This window comes from Cnephaeus nilssonii (genome assembly GCF_951640355.1).
Source record: "Cnephaeus nilssonii genome assembly, chromosome: 6".
NCBI lineage: Eukaryota > Metazoa > Chordata > Mammalia > Chiroptera > Vespertilionidae > Cnephaeus > Cnephaeus nilssonii.
In genome coordinates, this window is record NC_137077.1 from 14,844,706 (window position 1) to 14,870,358 (window position 25,653).

Consider the following 25,653-nt stretch of genomic DNA (forward strand, 5'->3'; position numbering starts at 1 on the left):
CAGACTAAGCTTCTGAGATTCCCCCAAAGCAGGATTTTTGTATTCAAATCATTCAGGCTTAACTGACAATCAATAAACAGAAATTAAATTACTGACAAACCTCTTTTGATCCTCATTGAAATCTACATTTCCCTAGCTCACTCTGTTAAATTTGTCCTCATAAACTCAGGTCTATTTGTATGCTCTCCAAAGGTAGGGAGTATTTTGTGCCTTTTTTTTTTTTTTGGCTATTTGATGCACATATCCAGAGTCCAAATCTTTTTAAAATCACAGCTGGCTGCTGAGGTTCAGGTCCGTACAGACTGGCCACCTGCAGTGCTAATGATATCATGGATGGGCGGGCTGGCTCCTGGCTGCCTATCAAATGTTCTCTCATTTATAAGGAACAAAACTCTGCAATGCCAACAGCATAATCAGATAGATCCAAGCTGCAGTGATCGCAGAGGTTCGATAAAATCTGCCAACCCCTTTCATATCTGGAATCTGGGCAAGGTGATAGGCAGGGGGTCTTGGAAAAGTCACCATCAGCCCATACTTGAGCTATTGCTATGTATTAGTGACACCGGCCCTCAGTAAAACACCACAGGAATTTGACTACTATGTCTAAACTTTTAATAATAAAGTAATCAAGTATAACATGAGAAAGGGAGATGCAATAACCTATAAAAGAAACAAAGAAACGTACAAATATAATGGTGCTATATGTTTCTTTGTTTCAAAACACTTTATCTTCTTTGGTCCTCATGATATGACATGGGGCAGAGAGGGCAGGTGTGCATTTCAGATATGAGAAGCTCAGCCTCAAAAAGGCTATACATGTTCAGGGTCAAAGGAGGTAAAAATAGCTGAACTAGCCTCAGACCTAAGTCTTTTTGACAATAATGATGATGAAGAAGAGGAAAATGATGGCTTCTCTCATATACTGATGTATTATCATTTGCCAAGCACTTTGCTCAGTATACATCTTATCTCATTTCTTATAACAATTGTGTGAAACAAGTATCATGGTCTGAATTTTACAAAGGAGAAAACTGAGGCTCAGAGAGGTCAAATGACTTGTTCCTTGACTGACAAGTGGTAAAGAGAAGAGTCAAGATTTGAGTCTTTCTCTGAATCTAACAACTGTGCTCTTTTGCATTCTGCACGCTGCAGTTTCTTGTGATGATGAATAGAACCAATACATTAAATACATATATACATTATACATGGTGCAAAGACATTTGAATTAGAACACTGAATGATGGAGGTAGGTCTATGCTGCAACATAAACTTGAGGACCAAAGACCAGAAATGACAGAGAGAATAGAGTTAGCCTCCGTTCCTCAGGAAGGTGCATGTAAATTTCAATCCACCTGAAATGCTGCATAGTTGAAATTACCTTGGCATAAACACAGCTGTCTGACAGCCTCATGAATGGACAGTATTTATCGCACACAGGACACATGATGATATCTGTAGCTTGGCAGACTTCTTTACTGGAAAAGAGAACAGAAAGCTTTTGATGACATCAGAGCATTTCCCCCCTCCAATTTCATGAGAACATTCAACCAGTAAATAAGATCCACTAAATTATATTTTTAATCTCCAAGCTTCTTTGCCTTATCTGTTATTAATATAAACAAGTTCCTGCATAATTTGATAATTTGATACACCTATCTACTTATGAGGCTATCTCTTGGCTTTACATATTAATAAGTTAAACTCAGAAAAATACCTAAAGCAAAACATTGGTTGTCATACTCCAGATTATGCAGAAGTCATTCCTAACATTGCACAGGTTTGAAGCCATTTCACACTGAATTATGGGAACAATGAGATACCTAAAAGCACCTGTCGAGATTTCTACATGCATAAGTTACTACTAATAATGGAGAAATAAATAAAAATATTAGTGATTAGTTCTGGTAGAAAGCTACATCTAGTTAACAATTTTACCAGAAAGTAAAATATGTTTGTAGGTAGGATGGCCACTCAATCACTTAAATTTTTTTTTTTTTGGGGGGGGCGTGTTGGAGAGGAAGGGATAGAGAAAGATAAAAACATTGATGTGAAAGAGAAACACTGATTGGTTGCCTCCATCATACACCCCGACCAGGGATCAAACCTGTCACCCCTTGGTATACAGGACAACGCTCCAACCAATTGAGCCATCACTTTTATTCTTGCAATCACTTCTAAAAGGCACATGTATTATTTAAGAGTATTTCCCAGCCTTTCAATAAGATCTCCATGAATACTTTAAACTCTATTTTGGTGAGAGAGCCAAGATAATCATCATCACTGAATCATTTGGAAGGCCCCAGCATGTGGGTGAGACGTCTTTCTAGTTTAGGTTTAAAAGGTCCTTGTAAAAACACAGAATCCATACAAAATTACTGTTAACCCACCATGTTGCAGGGTTAGCAGAAAGAAAAAAAGCCAGAAAAAGTCCATTTCAGCCAGTGAATGAAAGTGACTTGCTCTGTGGACAAATCATGGCTTATATGTCCAGAAATGCAAACTTTGCTTCCTGGCTAGCTGAAGACCACAGCAGCAAGGGCAATGGATGGTGAGACTTCGTAAATGGAGCCTTTTGCATTTTTCCAGAAGAGAGTGAGAAGGAAGTCAGAAGAAAAACCTAAGAGGGCCCGTGGTCTGGGCCCAAAGCACAAATAGCATCTTTAAATAGAAGCAAAGGCAGGCTCACCCACGCTCTCGTACCTGACTTGGCAGTGATCCAGGGTAATGACTCCATACAAAAAGACAAACAGTCCAATGAAGGCAGCTGGGAAGAGCATGCCGGTGTACCAGCCCAACCAGGCAAAATACAGCCCAATCTTCTCTCCAAAGTACCGCCTGTTTAAAACACAACAGCCTGACAGGTTATAGCTTAGGGTTAGGCATTAGAACACTTTGCTCAGTCTTTCACTTTGTGGTTGCCTTGCAGATAAACATGTAGACCAGGTAAGCCAAGGGAATGGAACATTTGATCCCATCTAGGCTCTGGGCTTAAATTTCTCCCCCTCCTACTCAATATCAGAAAGAGAATGCACCCTTGCACCCTTTTATAAAAGAACATATACAACTTGTTCTGAGAAAACAGAATAAACCCAAGCCCGTTCAGGAAGCTATAGCACTTATTAATGCAAAGCCAGAATTTGAAGAGTTGTTGCCAACACCTCTTTTTTTTTTTGCCATTTCTGGGTGTGTGCTTATGTGTAATGTATGTATTATCATTATATATTTCTTTAAAAAATAGGAAATCAACTTCTTGTGAAAAACGTTAAACATCCCTTTCAATATTTTGTAGTTTTATCAGACGTTGACAATGCTAGAATCATAAGATATTGGACAGAAAAGAAAACTCTCATTACTGAGATTCAACACGAGTAGACACTTAGAGCAACCTTCCCTTCTAAGTGGTGACTTTCACAGGCTTCAATATCTACCTATATAAATATTTTTGAGGCTAACCAGCCTGCCCTAGAGCCCTGTGACCTATGAAGTTTGAAAGTGTCCAGGATATTTATTGGTTTTTATTTCTTAAACTAGAGGCCCGGTACATGAAATTTGTGCATGGTGGGGGTCCCTCAGCCTGGCCTGCACCCTCTCCAATCTGGGACCACTGGCTCCTCACCTACCTGCCTGCCTGATCACCCCTAACTGCTCTCTCCTGCTGGTCTGATCACCCCTAACTGCTCTCCCCTGCTGGCCTGATCGCCCCAAACTGCTCTCCCCTGTCAGCCTAATCGCCTCTAACCACCTCTGCCTCGGCCCCTGCCACTGTGGCTTTGTCCGGAAGGATGTCCGGAAAGATGTCGGAAGTTGTCCAGTCTAATTAGCATATTACCCTTTTATTAGTATAGATATCAATAATATGATCAACTTGTATTAGAATACAAACCAAATTGTGCTTTCTGTGCCTTTCAACTGCTACATTTCATGACTTTGAAGGTAATTATTTCTTAGCCCAACATAAGAATATTCTAATTAGTTTTTTATTTTAATTCTAAACAAGTGTGTTCACCATCTGTTTTTAAATACTGACTGCTGCTTTCCTTTTAGAATGTCCAATGGCTCCTATCCCATCTTCCAGTGTCCCAATAGAAACTTTCCACTCCCAGAAGGCTATTCCAACATGCCTTTATATGCACATATATTTATTTATTCATTCAACAAATAAAAAATACCTACTATGTACCAAATACTGTGATAGGTGCTGAGAAGATATTGGTGAGAAAAATAAGCTTGGCCATTGCTCCTATGAAGCTTTCAAGGCAATAAAGAAGACTCACATAGACCAATTACAGAAATAAGTTTATAATTACAAAACTGGGAAAAAAGCTAAAAGGGAGAGGAATACAATTCCATCAGCATATATAACAAGGCCATATGACCACCCTAGTCAAGGAAGACTTCTTTGAGAGGGTGACTATTGTGCTGATGAGTGAAAATCAGCGAGGTGAGGTGAGTGATTAGTTTCCAGCAGAGGAAACAGTATGTACAAAGGTCCTGTGGTAGAAGGGACAAAGTAACATAAGGGTGGTGTGACTGGGACACTGAGAACAAGCATGGGGTAAGTGGGAGCTGGGCCTCAATGGGTCTTGTAGACCATGCTAACTGCATTGATCTTTGTCCTGAGAGAAATGGAAACGCATGAGTTTTAAAAATCAAGGACATGATTAGATTCACATTCCAAAAAGATCACTCTGTCTGCAGGGAAAAGAATGGATTGGAAGGGGGTCAGTGTGGGAAAAGGGAGACCAAGTGGGGGACAACAGCCATAGTCTAGGTTACAGGGAAAGGAAGCAGCATGGCAGAGGAGAGGCTGGGTGTGGTCAGATTCGAAAGATATGGAGGAAGCAAAATCTACGGGACAAGGGCTATTTTAGAGACAAGAGCCCCTAGATGCTCCACAAGCTCGTTCTACTCAAGTCTTGCTTGTACTTTTCATCTCCCTTCGCACTGGCCGACACTGGTCCCACTGCTTGGCCAGGGCTCAGCTCTTCAGAGCCTTCCACAGAGGCACATCCTTTCCATTTTTCTGAGTTATTGTAAAACTTACCACCTCCATCAGATATTTTACCTAATTGTGCATAGTCTTGTATTGTTTTATTGTTTTCTCAAGTATGCCGGCCCTGTTTCCCTGAAGGAAACCGAGAATTTCTCAGCCAGAGACTGGCTTCTGTGTGTCTTTGCCAACAGTACTTAGCATGGTACTAGAAACACAATGGGCAGTTAATTAATACTCATTGACAAACTGCAAAGTCTTAATCAAAACACTTTCATGGACAAGATATGTTTTGCCTACAGCAACTTTCTGTAATTTTTAATCAATAAAATCCTGTAATATGAAACTGTGGCTGGGAAGAGAATTTGCTTTTATGTTTTCCCCCCACTGTTTTACCATGTATTGAAACTGGTCAATGGAAAATGATCTCATCTCAGAAAATATTTTCCACTCACACAAATCATCTGGATCATTTATTTTACCAACACAAAGAGTGGCACACAATTCATCAATGTCCTTGAGTCAGCAGGAATAAACACTTGGTAGCAAGGGCTCTGGCAGGAAGAATGACTACCCAGGGAGTTGAAACAGAAAGTGAATTGTCTTATTATTTCATTTTCCTCTGGGCTCATTTTTCGAGGGCCCCCGTAAAAGTAAAACAAATCCAGCTAGTCTAGGAAATGAAACATGACTTTCTCTTTAATAAGAAATCCATGAGGTGGGGATTGTAGCTACCCAGGCTTAATAACCAGTTTCTAAATAAATAATGAGATGTCAGAGCTGAACATTCCCATGGCAGAAAGTTGGGCAAACAGACACTTAAAAAGTACATTCTCGCTGTACAATTATCATCGGTTAAAAGCTGACATACTCCTTTGACCTGCAGTATGAAAACAATCTTTAGTGGTTATTAGTTTCAAATGAAAATGAAAATAAACCTGAATTTTATTAGTAATGGCACCACCATGGATTCCTTACCTCATAGTATCTAATATTCCATCTGTCACTCAGTATATATAAACAGTGTCACTCCTCTAACATTGTTATTGACAATTTGTCCATGAGTCACATGGGTGGCCTGCTCCCTATGGAGTCCTGTGGGAGACCTGGCTTATCTCACAGGCTCCTTCCTGAGGCCTTTTTGGAGGAAACACCATCCTCATCAGAGGGAGGTCCGGTTTCCCAACAACGACCCATGGCCTCTGAAAGTTGCCCTCCTAGGAAGAAGCCAGATTAGAGCGAGGGCTGTGCACTCCAGACTGTTTGTTTTTTTCTCACCACAGCAGACAGTCTGCCCCGGTCATTTTGTGCAAGTTTTACGTGTACAGCTGGTTAAAAACTCACCTGACTAGATCCAAAGGCTGGTATTTGTACCACACGCCCCAGGAGGCCCAGCACTCATAGAGCAGGTGTCGGTGGTTTTCCGCGCCGTGGGTTCGAATGGAGTTTTTACTTCTGTAACCTCCCTGGGATGAAAACACCACTGCCCGTGAGCAGATGCCCCCAAGAGCCACAAGGGAAGTCAACAGGAATACTAGTCTCTTACGGCAGGAGTAGCAACAGAGATGATACGAGCAAAAAAAAAAAAAAAAAGGATCCATACTATTGAAAGGGAAAGAAGTGTGATGAGTTATTCTGGACATTATCTTGCTGATGATCTTGTGTAGTAAGAAGCACGTGTGTGCTAGAATCACGCAGGTTCGAGCTGGGTTCAGATTCAGTTCTGCTTTCTTAGCGAGGAGACCTTAAACTGTCTGAGCCTTGGATTCCTAGTTCATAAGGGAATAATAATAATATCTGTCTCATTAGGTTTCTTCTGTGATTTAAATGAGTAAGGTGTCCTGCTTCTTGATAAGGAGGCCACGCCCAAGATCTATTAGTTCTCTTTCCCACCTTTGTCAAGGGTGCTTGGTAAACAAGCCACAGCTGTAACCTTGTCACATGGCCTTATCTATGAGAGAACGCAGAAATGTAAATGCTGGATGTCACCTCAAAAACCAGAAAAATTCAAAATGAATTTGACGTTCACATTGAACAAATGAGGAGACCAAGGGCCAGAGAGGTGGGGTTTTCCGAGTTCAGGTAATGGCAACGCTAGATTCATAAACAGAAAAGGAACTCCCTGGAGGGGACGTGATTATTGGGAAGTCCTTTGATCCTGAGAAGCCCTTTTTTAGTAAACAGTACTGAGAGACAAGAAACTCAGGCTCTAGTCTCAGCTCAACCACCAACTCCCGGTGTGACTAAAGGTGAGCTAATCTTTCTCTAGACCTCTACATTTCTTTCGATTTTTAACATGAAACAAGGGCACCAATATCTGCCCTTCCTGCCCCTGAAGGTTGTTATGAGGTTAAATAATATAATCAAGGTCAACTCAGAGTAAAAAGTCAAAGGAGGAATTATGTTATTGCAGCTGCTGTTATTAATCTGGATGTTCTTTTAAGGGCTTTACCAAGATAGCAAAACCACAGAGAAGGCCTGAGTTACTCTGTGAGGTTTCATAGCTGCCTCTCCTTAGACACTCTCATACCTGCCACCCACTCACCTGCACAGATACATCTGCCCACGTGCCATTGCTCAGACACTGCCCTTACTAGAGGCAAGGGCCGGGCAGTGGGAGGGCACAGGACTCACTGAAACTATTTCTAGGCAATGCCAACTAATAACTCCAGGAAGCCTCGTGATGTTTTGGTGGGAAATGTTTCTTGGGAGCTCAGAAACACCTGTGTGTGGCTCCAGAAAACCTTTGTGTCAAAAACCTTCGTGTCTGCTTCTGTGGTACTAAAAGGATCATTCCAAAAATGTTTCATGGCAGACTGCAACCAGGGCCTCAGGCCAGAGCTGCTAGTTTTGTTAATGAACCAGGTTTTAAAATGCGAAGTCACTTTTTATGTCCTCCTGGTGTTTGAAATCGAGGGAAGAGACACTGTTAGCCAAATGAAAAGACTTGCCATTTGGGGACAGTTGGAACTGTCCTCTAAAGTTTCTTGGCAAACTGTTAACATTGTTCCCAAAATCACTGTAACAATAGTTTCTCCCTAGTGTTTGTGATGTTCTAGAGGGCATGCACCATGATATTTATCTTTGTATTTTCTGTCATACAGTGACCAGTATGGCACAGGGGCACAAAACCATGAGCAAGACAATAATCTCTCATCCATAATGAAAACTCCATGTGTAAAGAGATTTCTGGGTGAAATAACTCAAGAGCTAATGGGGAAATCGAGTTAAGGGTAACCACGGTTACATTTACAAAGGTCCTAATACATGACAAAGAGTGTAAAATAAATGAGAAAATAAAAAAGTAAAAAAAAATGTGCGTTTTAAAAAGTCAGAATGCATATATCTTAAAAGAGCAATGGTAAGCACAATACCATTAATTTCCATTTCTCACCCTTTGGTTACCAGAGACTTTGCAAGGTGGCTTCCTCCCACTCTAAAGAATAACTATACATTTCTTTGTTGCAAAGACTATGTATTTCAGGAACATTTCCCCCCTGGGTCTGGTGAAATTTTCAATGCCTCTTTAATTTTATGACTTGGAGTCCCTGAGCTATTCCTCTGAATTCATGCTGAGCGACTGCTGTTCCAAGTATTCTTACAATTACATTAAAAGACACACAGAAATAAACCAAACTACGCTGGGTCACAAGGCAAGGAGGCCTAATTATCTACTGAACAAATTACATTCACGCTGAACAAATGTCACATCAACAAACTCAATTAATGACTATTCCCAGAAGCTGATTGCAGAACAAGAAACTGACAGAAGGAGAACGGGCAGGACATACCTCGTGCAGAGGGAACGCAGCTTCATAGGAGCCATTGGTAAGCAAGCGATTCAGACCTAAACAACACAAAGTCCAATCCCAATTAATACAGAGTTCCAACTCTCAGTGTTCAAGGCTAATGTAAAGGTGGTACTTTTTGATGAAAGCCATCTAGGTTTTCAAAAGGGATGGGAACCCCCTTGGAAACACCAACTGTTTAGAGACAGAGTTGCTAGGAAACTGGAATCAAGAGCTGGGAATTTTCAAACAGAAAACAATGAAGCTAGTACAGTGCCTGGCATAGAGACTAATGCTCTAAGAGAAGGGGACAGATTTATCATATTGAGACATGATGTTCTATCAGGAGCTCTTCTATTTTTATCCAAAAGCTTCAAATATGGACAAATCTAACTCTCCTGCATTGGACTAGTGTTGTGACTTTGGAAAAATCCTCTTGTCCTCAGCCCTCCATTTTCTCATCCATAAAATGGGGGAGAGGTGTCAAATATGTAGATATACAGTATATATATATATTTTTTATTGATCTCAGAGAGGGAGGGAGAAAGAGATAGAAACATCAATGATGAGGGAGAATCATTGATTGGTTGCCTCCTGCACGCCCCCACACTGGGAATCAAGCCTGCAACCCGGGCATGTTCTCTGACCGGGAATTGAACCATGACCTCCTGGTTCATAGGTTGATGCTCAACCACTGAGCCATGTTGGCCAGGCTGGATATATTTTTTTAAAACAGCTTTATTGAAGTAACTAATACATAATAAATGGCCTATGTTTAAAACATGCAGTTGGAGAAGTTTTGACTTGTATACACCCAGGAAACCATCAGCACAATCGAGAGAATAAACATGTCTATCACCCCCAAAGCTTTATCATGCCACTTTGCAATCTCCCACCTCCCTGTGCCATCTCCAAGGCAAACACTCGTCTGCTGTCTGTCACTATCAATCAGTTTGCATTTTCTAGTTTTATATAAATAGAATCATACAGCCCTTCTTTCACCCACTACATTATTTTTTAAAATATATTTTTATTAAGTTATTGATTTCTTTTATTTATGAAACCAAAGGTGACAATGAAACATCAGGTTAACAGAGCATTTGCAGTTTTACTTCATGTTTTTTTTTTTAGCATAATGCCTGATCCAGAGTTAACAATTCACTCTGCAATTGATTATTTCTAATTTCCAGTTCATCATTACTTATTTTCAAAGGTCTGGGTGTTCTTGAATAAAACTCACTATTTTTCATGAAATGAGAAAACTAGCAAGAACATTTCTTACTAGTGGTAATATTAAACTTCCTGTGTTCCTCAGAACATTTAAAAAAACCCCAACACTTTATCTGCCTTTCGTTTGTCTTCATCTTGACTAGTTGTAAAAACAGCTCATGTTTTGAGATGAAAAATTAAGCACAATAATTGCTGTATGGCCTCTTTATACACAGTTTTTGACTGTATAAAGATGCTATGGTTAGACATGAATCATGTTAAAAGATTGTTCAATTCAGTTCAACAGCACTTCTACAAGATGCCAGATCCTGCTCTAGGCCAGGATACAAAGATAAACAAGGCAACTTGCTTACAATTAAGGAGCCTATTATCTGGACTAGCAGTTTTCAGATGAAGATTCTCATCACACTGTGTGTCATAATGAGTGATGAGGTGTGCCTCACATTATAATACCAACATTAGTAAAGGCATTATTTAAAAAATTATTTGCACTTTATAAAGGAATTCAGAATAGCTACTGCCAAAACCATTTCACTTGTTTTCTAGTATGTCCAAGAAACAATATTCACTGGGGGGAAAAAAAGTAAGATAAAAATTAAGTATAGCATATCCTAAGTTTGTTTTAAAAATTAGATGGGCAAATAAGGGGTAAATATAAAGAAGCAATTAATGTAATATTGACATTATTTAGCACACCAAAATGTTAACAGTGGTTCTCGGTAGGTGCTCAAATTTTCATAATGTCGCTGAAAGAAGTAATTCAAGGTAATAAGTGATTAATTATCACGTAAACACACAAAAACAACTGCCATATGAATTCAGAGGAGGACAATTCCTTTAAGCTAGAATGGTCCCGGAGTACTTTATGCAGAGGATGCGTCTCAAGGATGGATGGCGCTGCAGAGAATATGTGGACTTGCTAACCCACTACACTACTGAGGTTCAGACACACCTAAGTCAGGTTCAGTGTCACCATGCCTACCCACACTGACTCAGGGAAAATACTATTCCAGTGATACTCAGATGTGGACTAAGTAACTGTCTATCTCTCCCTATTACATTTTGATGTATACAGCTTGGGATCAAAGTAATTTTTGGCAGCTTCAATGTACTAGTGACTCACACCGAACTGCATTCAGCCAAGCCTCCCCAGTCTGTTGCTTTCCCGATGTTGAGCAACATTTCACCCTCCGCACCCGGGTAGCTGCTTGGCTGAATGTGAGTGTAAGACTTTACATTTACAAACTCTCAAATGTCATCATGTTGGATTTGGCCGAGATGCCCAGATCCCTGCGATCAGTTAGGCTCTTGACTCCAATGACTAACATACTGAAGGCCTCCTTCCAGTCTCCACTCCCCCTGAAAGCTTGATGGGCAGGCTGGTTAGGCTAAGTGCCAGTTATCAATTCATCGCCCCTTTTCCCTCCAAATGTACTTAATTGCCTGCTTTGCAATAATGGAGCTGGACCTTGTAAATATTTCTCCTTTGCCGATGGCACGATGTGGAGCGTTGTTAGCAGAAGGGCCTGGAGGGATACTGGAGGAGGGAGGAGTTTGTCTCCCTGGTACCAGTGTGCTCCTCTCAGCAGGCTTCTTCAACACATGGTTTCCATGGCACCCAGCAGCTGCAGTGCACGGTGGCCAGCAGCACAGGGCACCTCCCCAAGGGCAGGAGTCCCCTGAACAGCCTCACAGAGTAGTGCTGCTAATGTAACACTCCCAACGAATGGCTTCCTCAGAACCCTCCAGGCAGCTTCTTCCTGTACAGGAAAGGCAGATTCCCAGAGTTCTGTTGGCCCCAGCCAACTGCTCTGCTGCCCAGAGAACCACAGCTGCACCCCATCCTACAGGGTATGGATCTCAGCTCTGTTGGGGGGATTTTTTTAGGGGTGGTGGCTGCTCCTAACACTTGTTATTCCTCTTTACAGTTCTTCTTACTCTTTACCGGCCAATCCTCCAATCCTCTGTCACATTTGATTTTTTATATTAAACTTTCCCTCCTCGAATTATGTGGGATTTTTGTCTACTGATTAGACCCTGACTGAGATAGCTCATTATTATTCAAACCATTGATAAAAATCTGTTGGGACAGAGATAAGGATAAAGCCACCCAAATCTTTCTGACAATGTAATAATCTGTTTAATAAGGCAGGAAATTTGGTAATATAATATGGAAAAGTTCTTGTAATAATGTACAAAGAATAAGTTGTGGGAGCTGTTTAATGGGGGAGGTGATGATCTGGAGAATCTACCGATGTGGGACAGCTCATCTCTGCACCGGCATTTTCCTCTGCCTGCAATGCCTCCCCTCCTCCACTCCATCTGCCCACACCTGTCACGTCTTAGTTCAAAGTTCAGCTTCTGGTGAAGCTTTCCCTGACCATTCCATCTCAGCTTGAACTCACCCCACCCCTTCCCATTCTATTTCTGAATCATCATCCACTTCAATTTTTTTCATGTTACTTACTACCGTATTTTCCGGCGTATAAGATGACTGGGCGTATAAGATTTCCCTGTGTTAAAAAGTTGTCTTATACGCCGGAAAATACGGTATATATATATGTGTGTGTGTGTGTGTGTGTGTGTGTGTGTGTGTGTGTGTGTGTACCGTATTTTCCGGCGTATAAGACAACTTTTTAACCCAGGAAAATCTTATACGCCCAGTCGTCTTATATGCCGGAAAATATGGTATATCTACTTATTTATTGTCTGCTTTTAACTTCTTCAACATAAGCTTCAGGAGAGAATTGAGCTCAACTCCCCAACATCTGGTCCAGTGCCCGGCACACATAACGGACACTCCATAAATATTTGTTCAATTCAGAGAATTTCTTCATTATCTTAGGTAAATGAGATAACAAGCTATTTAACGAAGAGATCTAAGGATGCTATTAAGATGTTACACTTGTGCGTTACCCATCAAGGGCAAAGTCAGAGGTTTCACAAATGATGAGCATTTCTGGAATGGATATTAACTTCATAAAGCCAAAGGAAAAAGTGTGCAAACCCCCCCAAAATCAAATATAGCTTTTTTATACTAATACACTAACTTACCAATTTTGTTTTTTCCTTCTTCATACTTTATTCTTTGTAAAATATGGTGTACGATTCTACTTCTCGTGGCGTTGTTGAAGAAAGTGTCTTTGTTGTGTATGATGAAGCTGCACACACAGATTGAAAACACAAGGTGAAGAATCATTAGAGGTGAGGGATCTAATCTTTGATACCATATGGTGTTGCTCAGACATGGTATCTTCAATCACTCATAGAGAAGGTATGTCTAGAACAGCATCAGAGAGCCCAGAGGTCACAGCAGGGGCAGGAGGCTCACAAATCTCAGTAGTTTTGGTTCTGTCTCCTAAGCATTAAATCATGATGCCAGGAAGGAGCTAAAGCTAAACAACATTAAGAAACCTAATAATAAACTAATAGCAAGTCTATGCATCATGTCTTGTTTTTTTTCTCTCAGTATGGTCATTAGATAAATTAAACTAAAAATGTATATTATTCTTATCCCCCTTGCTTTTCTCCCCCACACTGATTTTTCAGGGATGTTGTTACCTGAAACTGGCTTGGGTGGTGGATACAGGAGTTCAGTAATGAGCTCTGACTCAGGAGTCAGGTGAGTATCTAGAAAGCACCTCTGCAGGACACCCAGCCCCCAAATTTTCCCACAGGGCTATCCACACCCCACGACCCTGGGTTTTTTTCAGCAGGTGTTCCTATGCTACTGAGAAGTTCCTACACTCAACTGATAAATGAGCTTCCAGAACTATGAAATCCAGCATTAAATAGCCATATCTTCAGTTACTCATAGAGAGGGTATGTCTAGACACATGAACTGATTCCTTAGAGAAGTATTTTCCTCTGGAATGGGTTAATTGATAGAAAACTAGAGCTACTATAATTGTTTCATACATTGTAAAGGACTCAACACATTTTTATTGGTACTTTGTATGAGTTGGACATCACACAAGACATATCAATGTTGGTGGCCATCACCCTCAAAATCCAGCTCAGAAGTCACCTCCCCAGCAAGTCTCCCCACTCCTCCAACTGCACTCCTGCCCCCCAAAATAATTCATTACTCTCTCCTCTGAGTTTTTCTTATCTTGAAACACATGAATTTACTGATCGTGCTATTCTGTCATTTATTTGTTTTCATTCATTTACTCAGCAAATGTTTTCTGAGGGCAGTCTGGAAGGAACTGATTATAGAATGCTACATAAAGCAGATGCTTACAAGCCAGTGGGGAAGACAAACTATAACAGAAATGAACATGATCATAGGACAAAGATGGACAGAATCTCCCTCCTGTTGTGTGCCTTTCTCCCCAAGACCGTGAGCTCATTCAGGACAAAAGGCCGAATCATCATAATTTCTGTGGCTCCAGAATCTAGTGAGTGCCTGGTGCACAGTACGGGTGGAGATTTTTGAGTAGCAGTGAATGAGGGTCATGGGGATTTATGTTGGGAAAAAAGGCTATTAAATGTTTTTCTTCTAGAAGATGGATTCTCAAGAGCTGTTCAAATGATGGGAGGAAGCGATAAAACTGGCCTGGGTGGTCAGGCATGGGGTCTGGTTTGGGGAATGGAATTGGGAATGTGAGTTTGGGAAAACATATAAAGGAGAGAAAGGCCAGAGACTATGAAGACAAAATATATAAAAACAAAATATGAAGACCCATGAACTGATTCCTTAGAGAAGTATTTTCCTCTCACTTTTACTGCTCTTGGATTCTGTTACAGAATATTGTTCCCAGAAAAAGGTAATGTGACTTGATGGATGAGAGATAAATGCTACGTGGGTGAAAGTCACAGCATTTATCTGATATTGTCTTTAGGGTTTTGCGTAAACATTTTGAGGCATTAAAGAAGAAGAGGGGAAAACCAAGAGTTACCTTGAATGTGGTTAGTTTTATTTTATCCTCCTCTGTTTATCCACCTTATTTGAGACAGACCATTACATTTTAACACCAAATAAAAATGTCATAAAGAAATAGAAGACAAATAAAAAAAGCCCATTTAGACTCACAATTTCAGGTGATGACTGAAAGCTGATAAGCACGGCCATGCCTGATAAGATTCTGGGCTAAAAGCCCATGTCCCTCCTCCATTGCATGGATTCCTGCTTCCTTCTCCTTTTTAGCACATTACATTTAGTGAGCTCAGATAATAGTTCTCTAACACAGGCACTACAAACAAGCTCCAAAATTGTGTTTTCCTCTTCTTGACACATATGTTGTGCCTGGAGCCTAGAGATTCTATAGTAGGAACAAACTTATAGAGCCTGGGATAGCCACTGTTCTAAGCATTCTGGATGTTAACTCATTCAATCCTTACAATAAGCCAGGAGTTAAGTACTTTATAGCCTCATCTTACAGGTGAAGAATGAGAGAGGTTAAGTGATGTGCCCGAAGTCAGTCGACTAATAAGAGGCAGAGTCAGGATTTGAACTCGGGCAGTCCCACCTGCCTCCCTGGAGATTGGCTCTCCTTGGGATCAGCCCAAGAGTTGCTCTGCTTGGAATGCTTTCCTTGCTTCTCATCATCCTTTGAGCCTTAGCTCAGGGCAAATCCCTCTCCATGGGTGTGCCTGACTCCTCCACCCTCACCCCTAAAAAGTGATGCGGGCGCTGAAACCGGTTTGGCTCAGTGGATAGAGCGTCGGCCTGCAGACTGAAAGGTCCCAGGTTCGATTCCGGTCAAGGGCATGTACCTTGGTTGTGGGCACATCCCCAGTAGGGGGTGTGCAGGAGGCAGCTGATCGATGTTTCTAACTCTCTATCCCTATCTCTTCCTCTCTGTAAAAAATCAATAAAATATATTTTTTAAAAAAAGTGATGCAGGCTATAAAATGTAGGAAGGAGAGAACCTTTCATGGAGGAGGAAGATGGGCTTTAGCTCCAACATAACTCCTGTTTTCCCTTAAGACTTTGAAGGTAGACAGCCTCAGTCTAAACCCTGGCTTTGTCACTTCCTATGTAGTGTTAGGACCATCCCTCAGCTTCTCTGGGTTTCGGTTTCTTCATCTGTGAAAATGGGGATAACCCTGTAATCCAAGCATGTCAAACTCGCGGCCCACGGGCCACATGCGGTCTACAGTGAATATTTTTGCAGTCCAGCCAATATAATGGTGTGAGCAGTTATTTACAATTATGAAAGGAAATAAGTCTCCTGTCAAATCCAGAATTACTGACATTCACCTTGGGTCAGTTTTGAAAGGAATCACTGCGAACAAGATTTCCCCCCGAAGTAGGAAAGATAGTAGCAGAGAAGAGATGCCAAGTGTCAGGAAGAAAACGTTAATTTTATCATTGCTCTTGTTCTTTTTTTTATACTATATTTTTCAAAATAAACCTATGTTTCTATGAAAATTGAAGCTTTTGTTTTTTTGCGGCCCATATAAACTTAAGCCTTGTTTATTTGGCCCGTGTTAGCCTTTGAGTTTGACATGCTTGCTTTAATCTCTCATAGGGTTTCTGTAGAATCAGGCAAGATGAGCACTGCTGAGCCCACTGTCTGGCATTCAGTAAGCTCTCTGAGTTGTCATTATTGCTCTCGCTGCTATGACATTATATAGACCTTGTCCACCTACCCACCTGACTTCTCAGTGTGAGCTTCTTGAGGCAGGGACCAGCCATGCTCATCTCTGTATCCCAGCACTAATACCGGGCTTGGCACATGGCTCGTCCTTAAAGATGGCTCAACTGAGCTGACCTTTTGGAGAACACTGGAGGTTATGAGAACCTTATCTCCTTCTACCTTGGCCTCTACTCCTGCTTCCTGGAAATCTTTCCACTCACTCCATCTTTCCAGCTACCATCTGAGCCACTCATTCTCTCCACAAATCGCCTGTGTAAGGATCTTCCTGTAGGGTGTGGAGCCATCTCATTTTGTCTGTCACTCTTTCAAAGTGGAAGCTAGGAGAAGAACAGGGATGATTGCCTACATCATGGTTCTCGAGCTTTTCTTAGCCATTTAGCCAAAACAACTTGCTTCAAAGGAAATCGCTCACAATCACACACACACACACACACACACACACACACACACACACACACACACACGACAGAAGCCGAGCTGTTCTGTCAAACATCAGTCTTGGTGCTCAGTCTCTGAGGTATCCGGGCTTCACCGAGGCTTAGAAACTCAGCTATTTGCACACATTGCTGCTGGGGCAACAAATTGGTACAAATTCCATGAGGGCTACTTGACAAGGTCTATCAAAATAATGCATATATCCCCATTACAGCCGTTCCTCTTGTGGACATTTATTCTACAAAAACACTCACCCACATGCAAGGTGACAGATGTACAAGAATGTTCATTATGGCATGGGTTATAACAGCAAAATCTGGAAATGACCTATATAATTCATCAGAAGGTGGGGGGATAGGATAAATAAATGGTACAAATTTCAAGGTAATACTCGGCAGCTGTAAAAAGATTAAGGGTGCTCACTGTAGACATTAAAAAAAATCTCTGAGATACTGCAAGAGAAAAAACAAAGGTTCAAAACAGTCACACAGTTATGTGTGTCAAAGAGGAAAACATGTGCAAATATAGCTATGAACATGCTGACATATATTTGCTGGTGCATGCATAGAATGGCTAGGGGAGGACACAGACACATCTGGAAACACTGGCTGCCTCTGGGGAGAACTCGGTGGCTGAGAAGCTAGGAAGAAAAGGTCTCTGTACACACTTAGAAAACTTTTATCACATGTACCACCTATAAAAATGGAACCATTTTTTAAAAAAGAAAGAAAATTTATATTTTTTTATTCTTTTTAATATATTTTATTGATTTTTTTTTTTTTTACAGAAAGGACAGGAGAGGGATAGAGAGTTAGAAACATCAATAAGAGAGAAATATCGATCAGCTGCCTCCTGCACACTCCCCACGGGGATGTGCCTGCAACCAAGGTACATGCCCTTGACCAGAATCGAACCTGGGACCCTTGAGTCTGCAGGCTGACGCTCTATCCACTGAGCCAAACTGGTCAGGGCAAGAAAGAAAATTTAAAGGGAAAAATGAAATTTCTGTTCTAGGTCTGTTTTCCCCTCTCCCCCTTCACCCCCGAGAGAAGTGAGGCAGGGAAAAGCTGCTGAATTGGTAGAGGAGGATCAATTACATGATTGAGGATCTAAATATACATTTTCTTCTCCTGCCCCTTTGGAGGGGTTGGTAATATGCACCAAGTCACACAACCAGCAGGTGGTGAGAGGAATTTAAAAAACATCTGTGTGGCCCTGGCCGGTGCGGCTCAGTTGGTTGAGCATCCTCCTGTGCACCAAAAGGTCACAGGTTCAATTCCCAGTCAGGGCATATGCCTGGGTTGCGGGCTTGATCCCCAGTAGGGGGCATTCAGGAGGCAGCTGATCGATGTTTCTCCTTCTCTGTCCCTCTCCCTTCCTCTCTCTCTGAATTCAATAAAAACATAGATATTTTTTAAAAGTCACCTCCTTACTATCCAGCTAACACAGTCACTCACCTGCCTCACAAGTTGCTCTCTCTGTATTTCATTATCTTGTTTTATTTTCTTCTTATATTTTACTCTATAAAAATTTTTATTGGGGTGGGAGTGGGAAAAGATGTGTCTACATGTTCATTGCCTGCCCTAACTTGAATATTCTAAAAATCAGTTTATTTTATCATTATGCTTTCTATGTAACACTACTTGGGGAAAATAAAGGCAATGAAGAAGCTTTTAAAACTGGCTTAATACCTATTTTATGGAATTACTGAGACTGATAAAACAAACGAATATCCTCAAAGGTATGAGAAATCTCCATGTTTAAAACAGGGGTGGGAGCATCTGGCCCACAGGCCGTATAACACCGGGAAATCATTTGGCCTGGCGTGCCAGGCATTGGGGGTGAATTCATTAAATGTTTGACCAAATATAGCAGACTAATTTTAAAGCTGGTAATTTTACTAGTATATGGCCCACAACTGATGTTATAAATATCCAAATGGCCCTTGGCAGAAAAAAAAAAGGTTCCTCACCCCTGGTTTAAAACTTCAAGTAATATATTTCTCAAGAAGCATCTAACTACCTACAGATGGTGCTGTACAGTTAAGTTAGAATTATAGCCACATTACTGACCTGTATAAATTTAAACTCCGAAGGCATAGGGCAAGTAGGAACAGAACCAGGTAACTGAGCAAGGCATATTTCTTGGCCCGGAGTGGAGAGGCTTGAAGCATGGGCCCTGACTGCTCTGTGCTTCCTGCTCTCCTTCGGGAATGGAAGCATCGGTTGTAAATATCCTGGCAGCTGGAAACGGAGGGGCAGTTAGCTGGTCTTTTTCACTAACAGGCCTCTGGTTCAAGAAGGACCATACTTAAAGAGCTGCTTCCAAGGATCCTCATCCCCAACCGAACCTGATGTTGGAACATGAGGTCCTGGACGTTGAGCCTGATGCCATATTGGGATGAGACCTTTGGGGATCCTGGAATGGGAATGACTACATTTCCGAAGTGGGAGAAATGTGATTAAATAAAGTATGGCCAAAGGGAAGATGGTGCTACATTGCAAAAAAGGCCACAATTCTTCCCGGCCCTGTATATTCACCCCTTTGTCAATTTCTTGCTTCCTCCATCAACAGTTAGATTCTTCCTTCCCACCTCTCGAATCAGAGTGGGATTTGTGACTGGGTTAATCAACAGAATGTGGCGGAAGTGATTTTTGTGGAAGTTCTGAGCCTAGGCCCAACTCTGTAGCTTCCGCTCCTGCCTGCTTGAAATGCTGCCCCAAGACTACTAATGTGAAGAAGCCTGATATTAAATATTCCAGGAAACTTTCTTAATTAGATTTTAAATAGAGATTTCTTTTTTAACAAGGAGAAGCAAAGGTGATACAGTTAACTGTCACTTAAATTATGTTCTCAAATTAATGACAATCTAAGTAGGAACAAAGCAACCAATTAATTCTTTTATGTGACAAGACCTATTTTGAGAGATTTTTGGGGCTTTCGGCAACCGCAGTGCAATCACTAGCTTCTTATCTCAAGTATACTTGTTATGAGTAAAAGAATGAGATGATTATCAGGCTAAATATATAATATTCAGAGTTCTGACTGCTCAGTAAAGATTTTCAAGCCTCATTTTAGGATTAAGGTGATAAGCTCCTGCAATATAAAGCAATGTCAGACATTTTTCTTATTCCAATGGTCATTTCTAATTGCACTTCATAATATCATCTTTGCTATTTGAATGTTAAATACAAACTAAGAAATACTTCCTCTTGAGACTTCCAGGTATAGATGAAAAATTAAACACTTCTATTCACTTTTCCTCTCTCTCAAACCCCATAAAAATAATAGTAAAGTGTGTGTGTGTGTGTGTGTGTGTGTGTGTGTGTGTGTGGTGTGTTTAAATAAAGGTATAAATATTCAAGGAACAAAGATAGTAAAGAACAACAGCAACCAAATGTTGTAATGTGAAATGCAGACAGATAAGTGGTAACAGACTTAGGAGACCAGAAAAAAAGCGAAATCCTAAACCAGCTCTGGGGGAAACCAAGAACAATCATATTTATGCTGCAAAATCTCATAAAATTTTAGAACCAGTGACCTCTAGAAATAAGATAAATGGGATTGTAGAATGGGTACTAGTTAAAAGCTGTTTAAGAAGATGCTAGATGCCCATATCCTCACCTGTACTCTACCAGACAACTAGAGTTTGGTTTTAGTTGTGTGTTTATAGGGTAATTCCCTGAACTGTGAGGTATCAGGCATGGTTAAGGGTAGAGGTACCATAGTGAAAACTGAAGGCTCAGTTGCCTCCTGGAGGCTGAGACTCCCAGCTTATCCATTCCCTTAGGCTCCAGAACACTGGCAGCCAGGCCTTGGCTTTCCAGGCAGAAGATCGGCAAATTCTTCTCTGGGGAATCTGAGCCGCCTAGGATGAAAGGAGCCACCCAGCCATTTGCCTACCATGAAGTCCACAGTGGGAGGTCCCACCTATTACTCTGAACTTATACTCAAGTTTTGCATTTCCTATTCTTAAGTATGGACAGTCAACCAAAGAGTACTAGGTATCTGAAGAAATCCATTAAACTCCATTAAATAGTCATGATGCATAAAGCCATATATGACAAGCCCCCAGCTAACATCATATTAAATGCTGCAGAGCTGAAAGCTTTTCCTTTAACAATCAGGAACAAGTCAAGGATGCCCACTCTCACCACTTTTATTCAATACTAGCGTTCCCGTTGCAGGAAAAATCCTGCAATAGGATTTCCTGCTGCATTCTACCCCGCCTCGGCTCCTCCCTTGTCGCCCGCCCCGCCTTCTCGGCCAGCCCGCCTGCTTTTCCCTTCGCCCCCGGCCCCGCCTCCGCTCCTCCCTTGTCGTCTTTCCCGCCTTCTCGGCCAGCCCGCCTGCTTTTCCCTTCACCCCCGGCCCTGCCTTCGCTCCTCCCTTCTCCTCCCCCCCGGCTTGCTTGCTTCTCCGAAGCTTTACTCCCTTCTGCAGCTCTTGGGTTCTTTGACGCTGTCTTGATATGCAAATTAGCCGCCATCTTTGTTGGGGTAATTTGCATACTCATCCTGATTGGCTGGTGGGCGTGGTTTGGCTGGTGGGCGTGGCTTGGGCATAGCAAAGGTGCGGTCAATTTGCATATTTGTCTATTATTAGATTAGATAGTATTGGATGTTTTAGCCAGAGCAATTAGGCAAGAAAAAATAAATAAAAGGCATCTAAATTAGAAAGGAAGAAATAAAACTGTTACTAGTTGCACATGATATATTATAAAAAATCCTAAAAACTCCACCAAATGATTGTTATAACTAATAAACAAATTCACTGAAGTTGCAGAACACAAAATCAATATACAAAAATCGTTTGCATTTCCATCTATACTAATAAAAGGGTAATATGCTAATTAGACTGGGTCGACTGAACATCTTCCAGATGTCCGACTTTCTTCTGGACAAAGCCACAGTTAGGCAGCAATCAGTCCAGAAGGCAGAGGCGGTTAGGGGCAATCAGACTGGCAGGCAGAGGCAGTTAGGGGCAATCAGGCCAGCAGGCAGAGGCGGTTAGGGGCGATCAGGCAGGCAAGTGGTTAGGAGCCAGTGGTCCCAGATTGTGAGAGGGATGTCCGACTGTCGGTTTAGGCCCTATGCTGGATCAGACCTAAACCGGCAGTTGGACATCCCCCAAGGGGTCCCAGATTGGAGAGGGTGCAGGTCGGGCTGAGGAACACCCCCCCCCCCATGCACGAATTTCAGGCACCGGGCCTCTAGTATACTAATAATGAAATATCAGAAAGAAAATTAAGAAAGATATCCCATTTATAAGTGTATCAAAAAGAATATTTAAGAATAAATTTAACCATATAATGAAAACTATATGACAGTGATGAAACAAACTGAAGAAGACACAAACAAATGGAAATATATTGTATGCCCATAGATTGAAAGAATATTGTTAAAATGACCATGCTAGCACAATCTACAGATGCAATGTAATCTTTATCAAAATTCCATTAGCATTTCTCACAGAAATACAACGAACTATCTTCACTTTGTATAGAACTATAAAAGACCCTAAATAGCCAAAGCAATCTTGAGAAAGAACAAAGCTAGAGGCATCATGATCCCTGATTTCAAACTATATTATAAAGGTACTAGAGGCCCGGTGCACGAAATTCATACACGGGGGAGATGTGTCCCTCAGCCCAGCCTGCACCCTCTCTAATCTGGGACCCCTTGAGGAATGTCTGTCTGCCCGTTTAGGCCCGATCCCAATTGTCAGACATCCCTCTCACAATCCAGGACTGCTGGCTCCCAACCACTTGCCTGCTTGCTTGCCTGCCTGATTGCCCCTAACCCCTTCTGCCTGCCAGCCTGATCACCCCCTAACCACTCCCCTGGCCTCCTGATAGACACCTAACTGCTCCCCTGCTGACCTGATTGCCCCAAACTGCACTCCCCTGCTGGCCTGGTCACTCCTAACTGTCCTCCCTTACCAGCCTGGTCCCCCCTAACTATCCTCCCCTGCAGGCCTGGTCACCCCCAACTGTCCTCCCATGCTGGCCTGGTCACAACTAACTGCCCTCCCCTGCTGGCCCGGTTGCCCCAAACTGCCCTCCCCTGCTGGCCTGGTCACCCCCAACTGTCCTCCTCTGCAGGCCTGGTTGCCCCCAACTGCCCTCCCCTGCAGGCCTCATCCCCCCAACTGCCCTCCCCTGCAGGCCTGGTTCCTCCCCAACTGCTCTCCCCTGCAGGCCTGGTTGCTACCAACTGCCCTCCCCTGCTGGCCTGGTCACCTGCAACTGCCCTCCCCTGCAGGCCTGGGCCCCCCCCAACTGCCCTCCCCTGCTGGCCTGGTCTCCCCCAACTGCCCTCCTCTGCCAGCCTGGTCACCTCCAACTGCCCTCCTCTGCTGGCCTGGTCACCCCCAACTGCCCTCCTCTGCTGGCCTGATCGCCCACAACTGCCCTTCCCTGCTGGCCATCTTGTGGCGGCCATCTTGTGTCCACATGGGGGTGACCATCTTGTGTGTTGGAGTGATGGTCAATTTGCATGCTACTCTCTTTTTTTTTCTTTTTTAGATAGGATAGTAATCAAAACAATATGGTATTGGCATAAAAACAGACACACAAAACAATGGGACAGAATAGAGAGCCAAGAAATAAACCTACACATATATAGTCAATTAATTTATGACAAGGAAGCCAAGCATATACACTGGGGAAAGGACAGTCTCTTCAATAAATGATGTTGAGAAAACTGGATTTTATGCAAAAGTATAAAAGTGGATGTTATACCATATACAAAAATTAATTCAAAATGGATTAAATACTTGAACATATGACCTAAGAAAAGATAGGTGGTAAGATCCTTGATATTAGTTTTGGTAATGATTTTTTGGATTTTACACCAAAAGCAATGGCAACAAAAGCAAAAAATAAACACATTGAACAATATCAAACTAAAAAGCTTATGCACAGCAAAAAACCAAAACCATCAACAATATAAAAAGGCAGATTAGTGGTTGCCAGAGGTAGGGTATAGGGAGGTGGGCAAAATGGGAGAAGGGGTTAAAACTTCCAGTTACAAAATAAATAAGTGATGGGATGTAATGTACAGCATGATTTCTTTAGTTGATAATACTATACTGTATATCCAAAAGCTGCTAAGAGAGTAACTCTTAAAAGTTCTCATCATAAGAAAAAATGCGTAACTATGGGAGGTGACAAATGTTAACTAGACTTACTGTGGTGATCATTTCTCAATATACACAAATATAACCATTATGGTGAACACCTGAAACTAATACGTTTTGTGTCAATTATATCTCAATTAAAAAATCATTATGCTCAGAGAATTAAGATAATGGAATTGTAAAAAAAGCTCAAAATATGATTTTAAAAAGGCAAAACATTATAGAAATATAATAGCTCTTAGAAACTAAAAGAAAGTGCAAGCGGAAATTAACACTCAACAGAAGAATTCAAAATAAGTTGAGGAAATCTTTGAGTTATAGATAACAAAATGGAGAGAAAAGATAAGGACATGAGAGGATCAGGTCAGGAAGCACAATATCTGAAAAATAGGAATTCCAGAAAGAGAAAAAGAACAAATCAAGAATTATTCAAGAAAACGTCCCCAAACTGATAGACAAAAGTATTCAAGTTGAAAGGATCCACAGAGTACCAAGTACAATAGATAAACTCAGAGCCACATCAAGCTACATATATTTCAGAACACTGGGGACAAGCTTCCCCAGAGAAGAAACAGGTTATGCAGAGAAAATTAGGAATTTGAATGTTTTTGAAGTTCTCTGCAGCAATATTGAATTTTAGAATCAAAGGAGCAAGACTTTAAAAATTCAGAAGGCAAAGGATTTTGGCCGGATATAGATGTCTATACCTAGTGAGACTATTATTATGAGTGAATTATTATGTGTATTCGCTACAGCTGCCATAACGAAGTTCCATGGATTGGGGGGCTTAAGCAACAGAAATGTATTTTCTCACATTTTTAGAGAAAGAAGCTGCTTCATGAGTAGACAGACTATTTTATGAGCCTAGGAGCTCAAGGGCTGATATACTAACATCTACTTCATTGGTTTAAGACAGTGGTTCTGAACCTTTTTAATGCTGCGACCCTTTAATACAGTTCCTCATGTTGTGGTGACCCCCAACCATAAAATTATTTTCGTTGCTACTTCATAACTGTAATTTTGCTACTGTTATGAATCATAATGTAAATATCTGTGTTTCCTGATGGACTTAGGCGACCCTGCTAGCGGTTCTCAACTTGTGGGTTGCGACCCACAGGTTGATAACTGCTGCTGTAGAACCTAAGACCATCAGAAAACACAGATATTTACATTATGATTCATAACAGTAGCAAATTACAGTTATGAAGTAGCAATGAAAATAATTTTATGGTTGGGAGTCACCACAACATGAGGAACTGTATTAAAGGGTCGCGGCATTAAAAAGGTTGAGAACCATTGGTTTAAGATAAAACAAACCTGGGTTAGAGTCTTAGTTCTACCAAGTAAAGCTGACCTTTGAACAATGTGGAGGTTGGGGCACCAGCCACCCCTCCCACACTGCCCAGTTTAAAATCTGTGTATAACTTTTGACTCCTGCAAAATTTAACTAATAAAAGCCTACTTT

The 25,653-nt window shown here is 41.5% G+C and overlaps 1 protein-coding gene across 1 annotated transcript in view; it reads right to left on the reverse strand.

Moving 5' to 3' along the window:
• ANO4 (anoctamin 4) overlaps nucleotides 1-25,653 on the reverse strand; it is a 166,306-nt gene that overhangs the window by 49,498 nt on the left and 91,155 nt on the right. The window contains exons 8-12 of the mRNA XM_079773483.1: nucleotides 13,063-13,169; nucleotides 8,782-8,837; nucleotides 6,335-6,456; nucleotides 2,701-2,835; nucleotides 1,379-1,475 (exon numbers count right to left, since the gene is read on the reverse strand). Coding sequence (XP_079629609.1) covers nucleotides 1,379-1,475; nucleotides 2,701-2,835; nucleotides 6,335-6,456; nucleotides 8,782-8,837; nucleotides 13,063-13,169 — 517 coding nt within the window. The remainder of the gene's footprint in view (nucleotides 1-1,378; nucleotides 1,476-2,700; nucleotides 2,836-6,334; nucleotides 6,457-8,781; nucleotides 8,838-13,062; nucleotides 13,170-25,653) is intronic.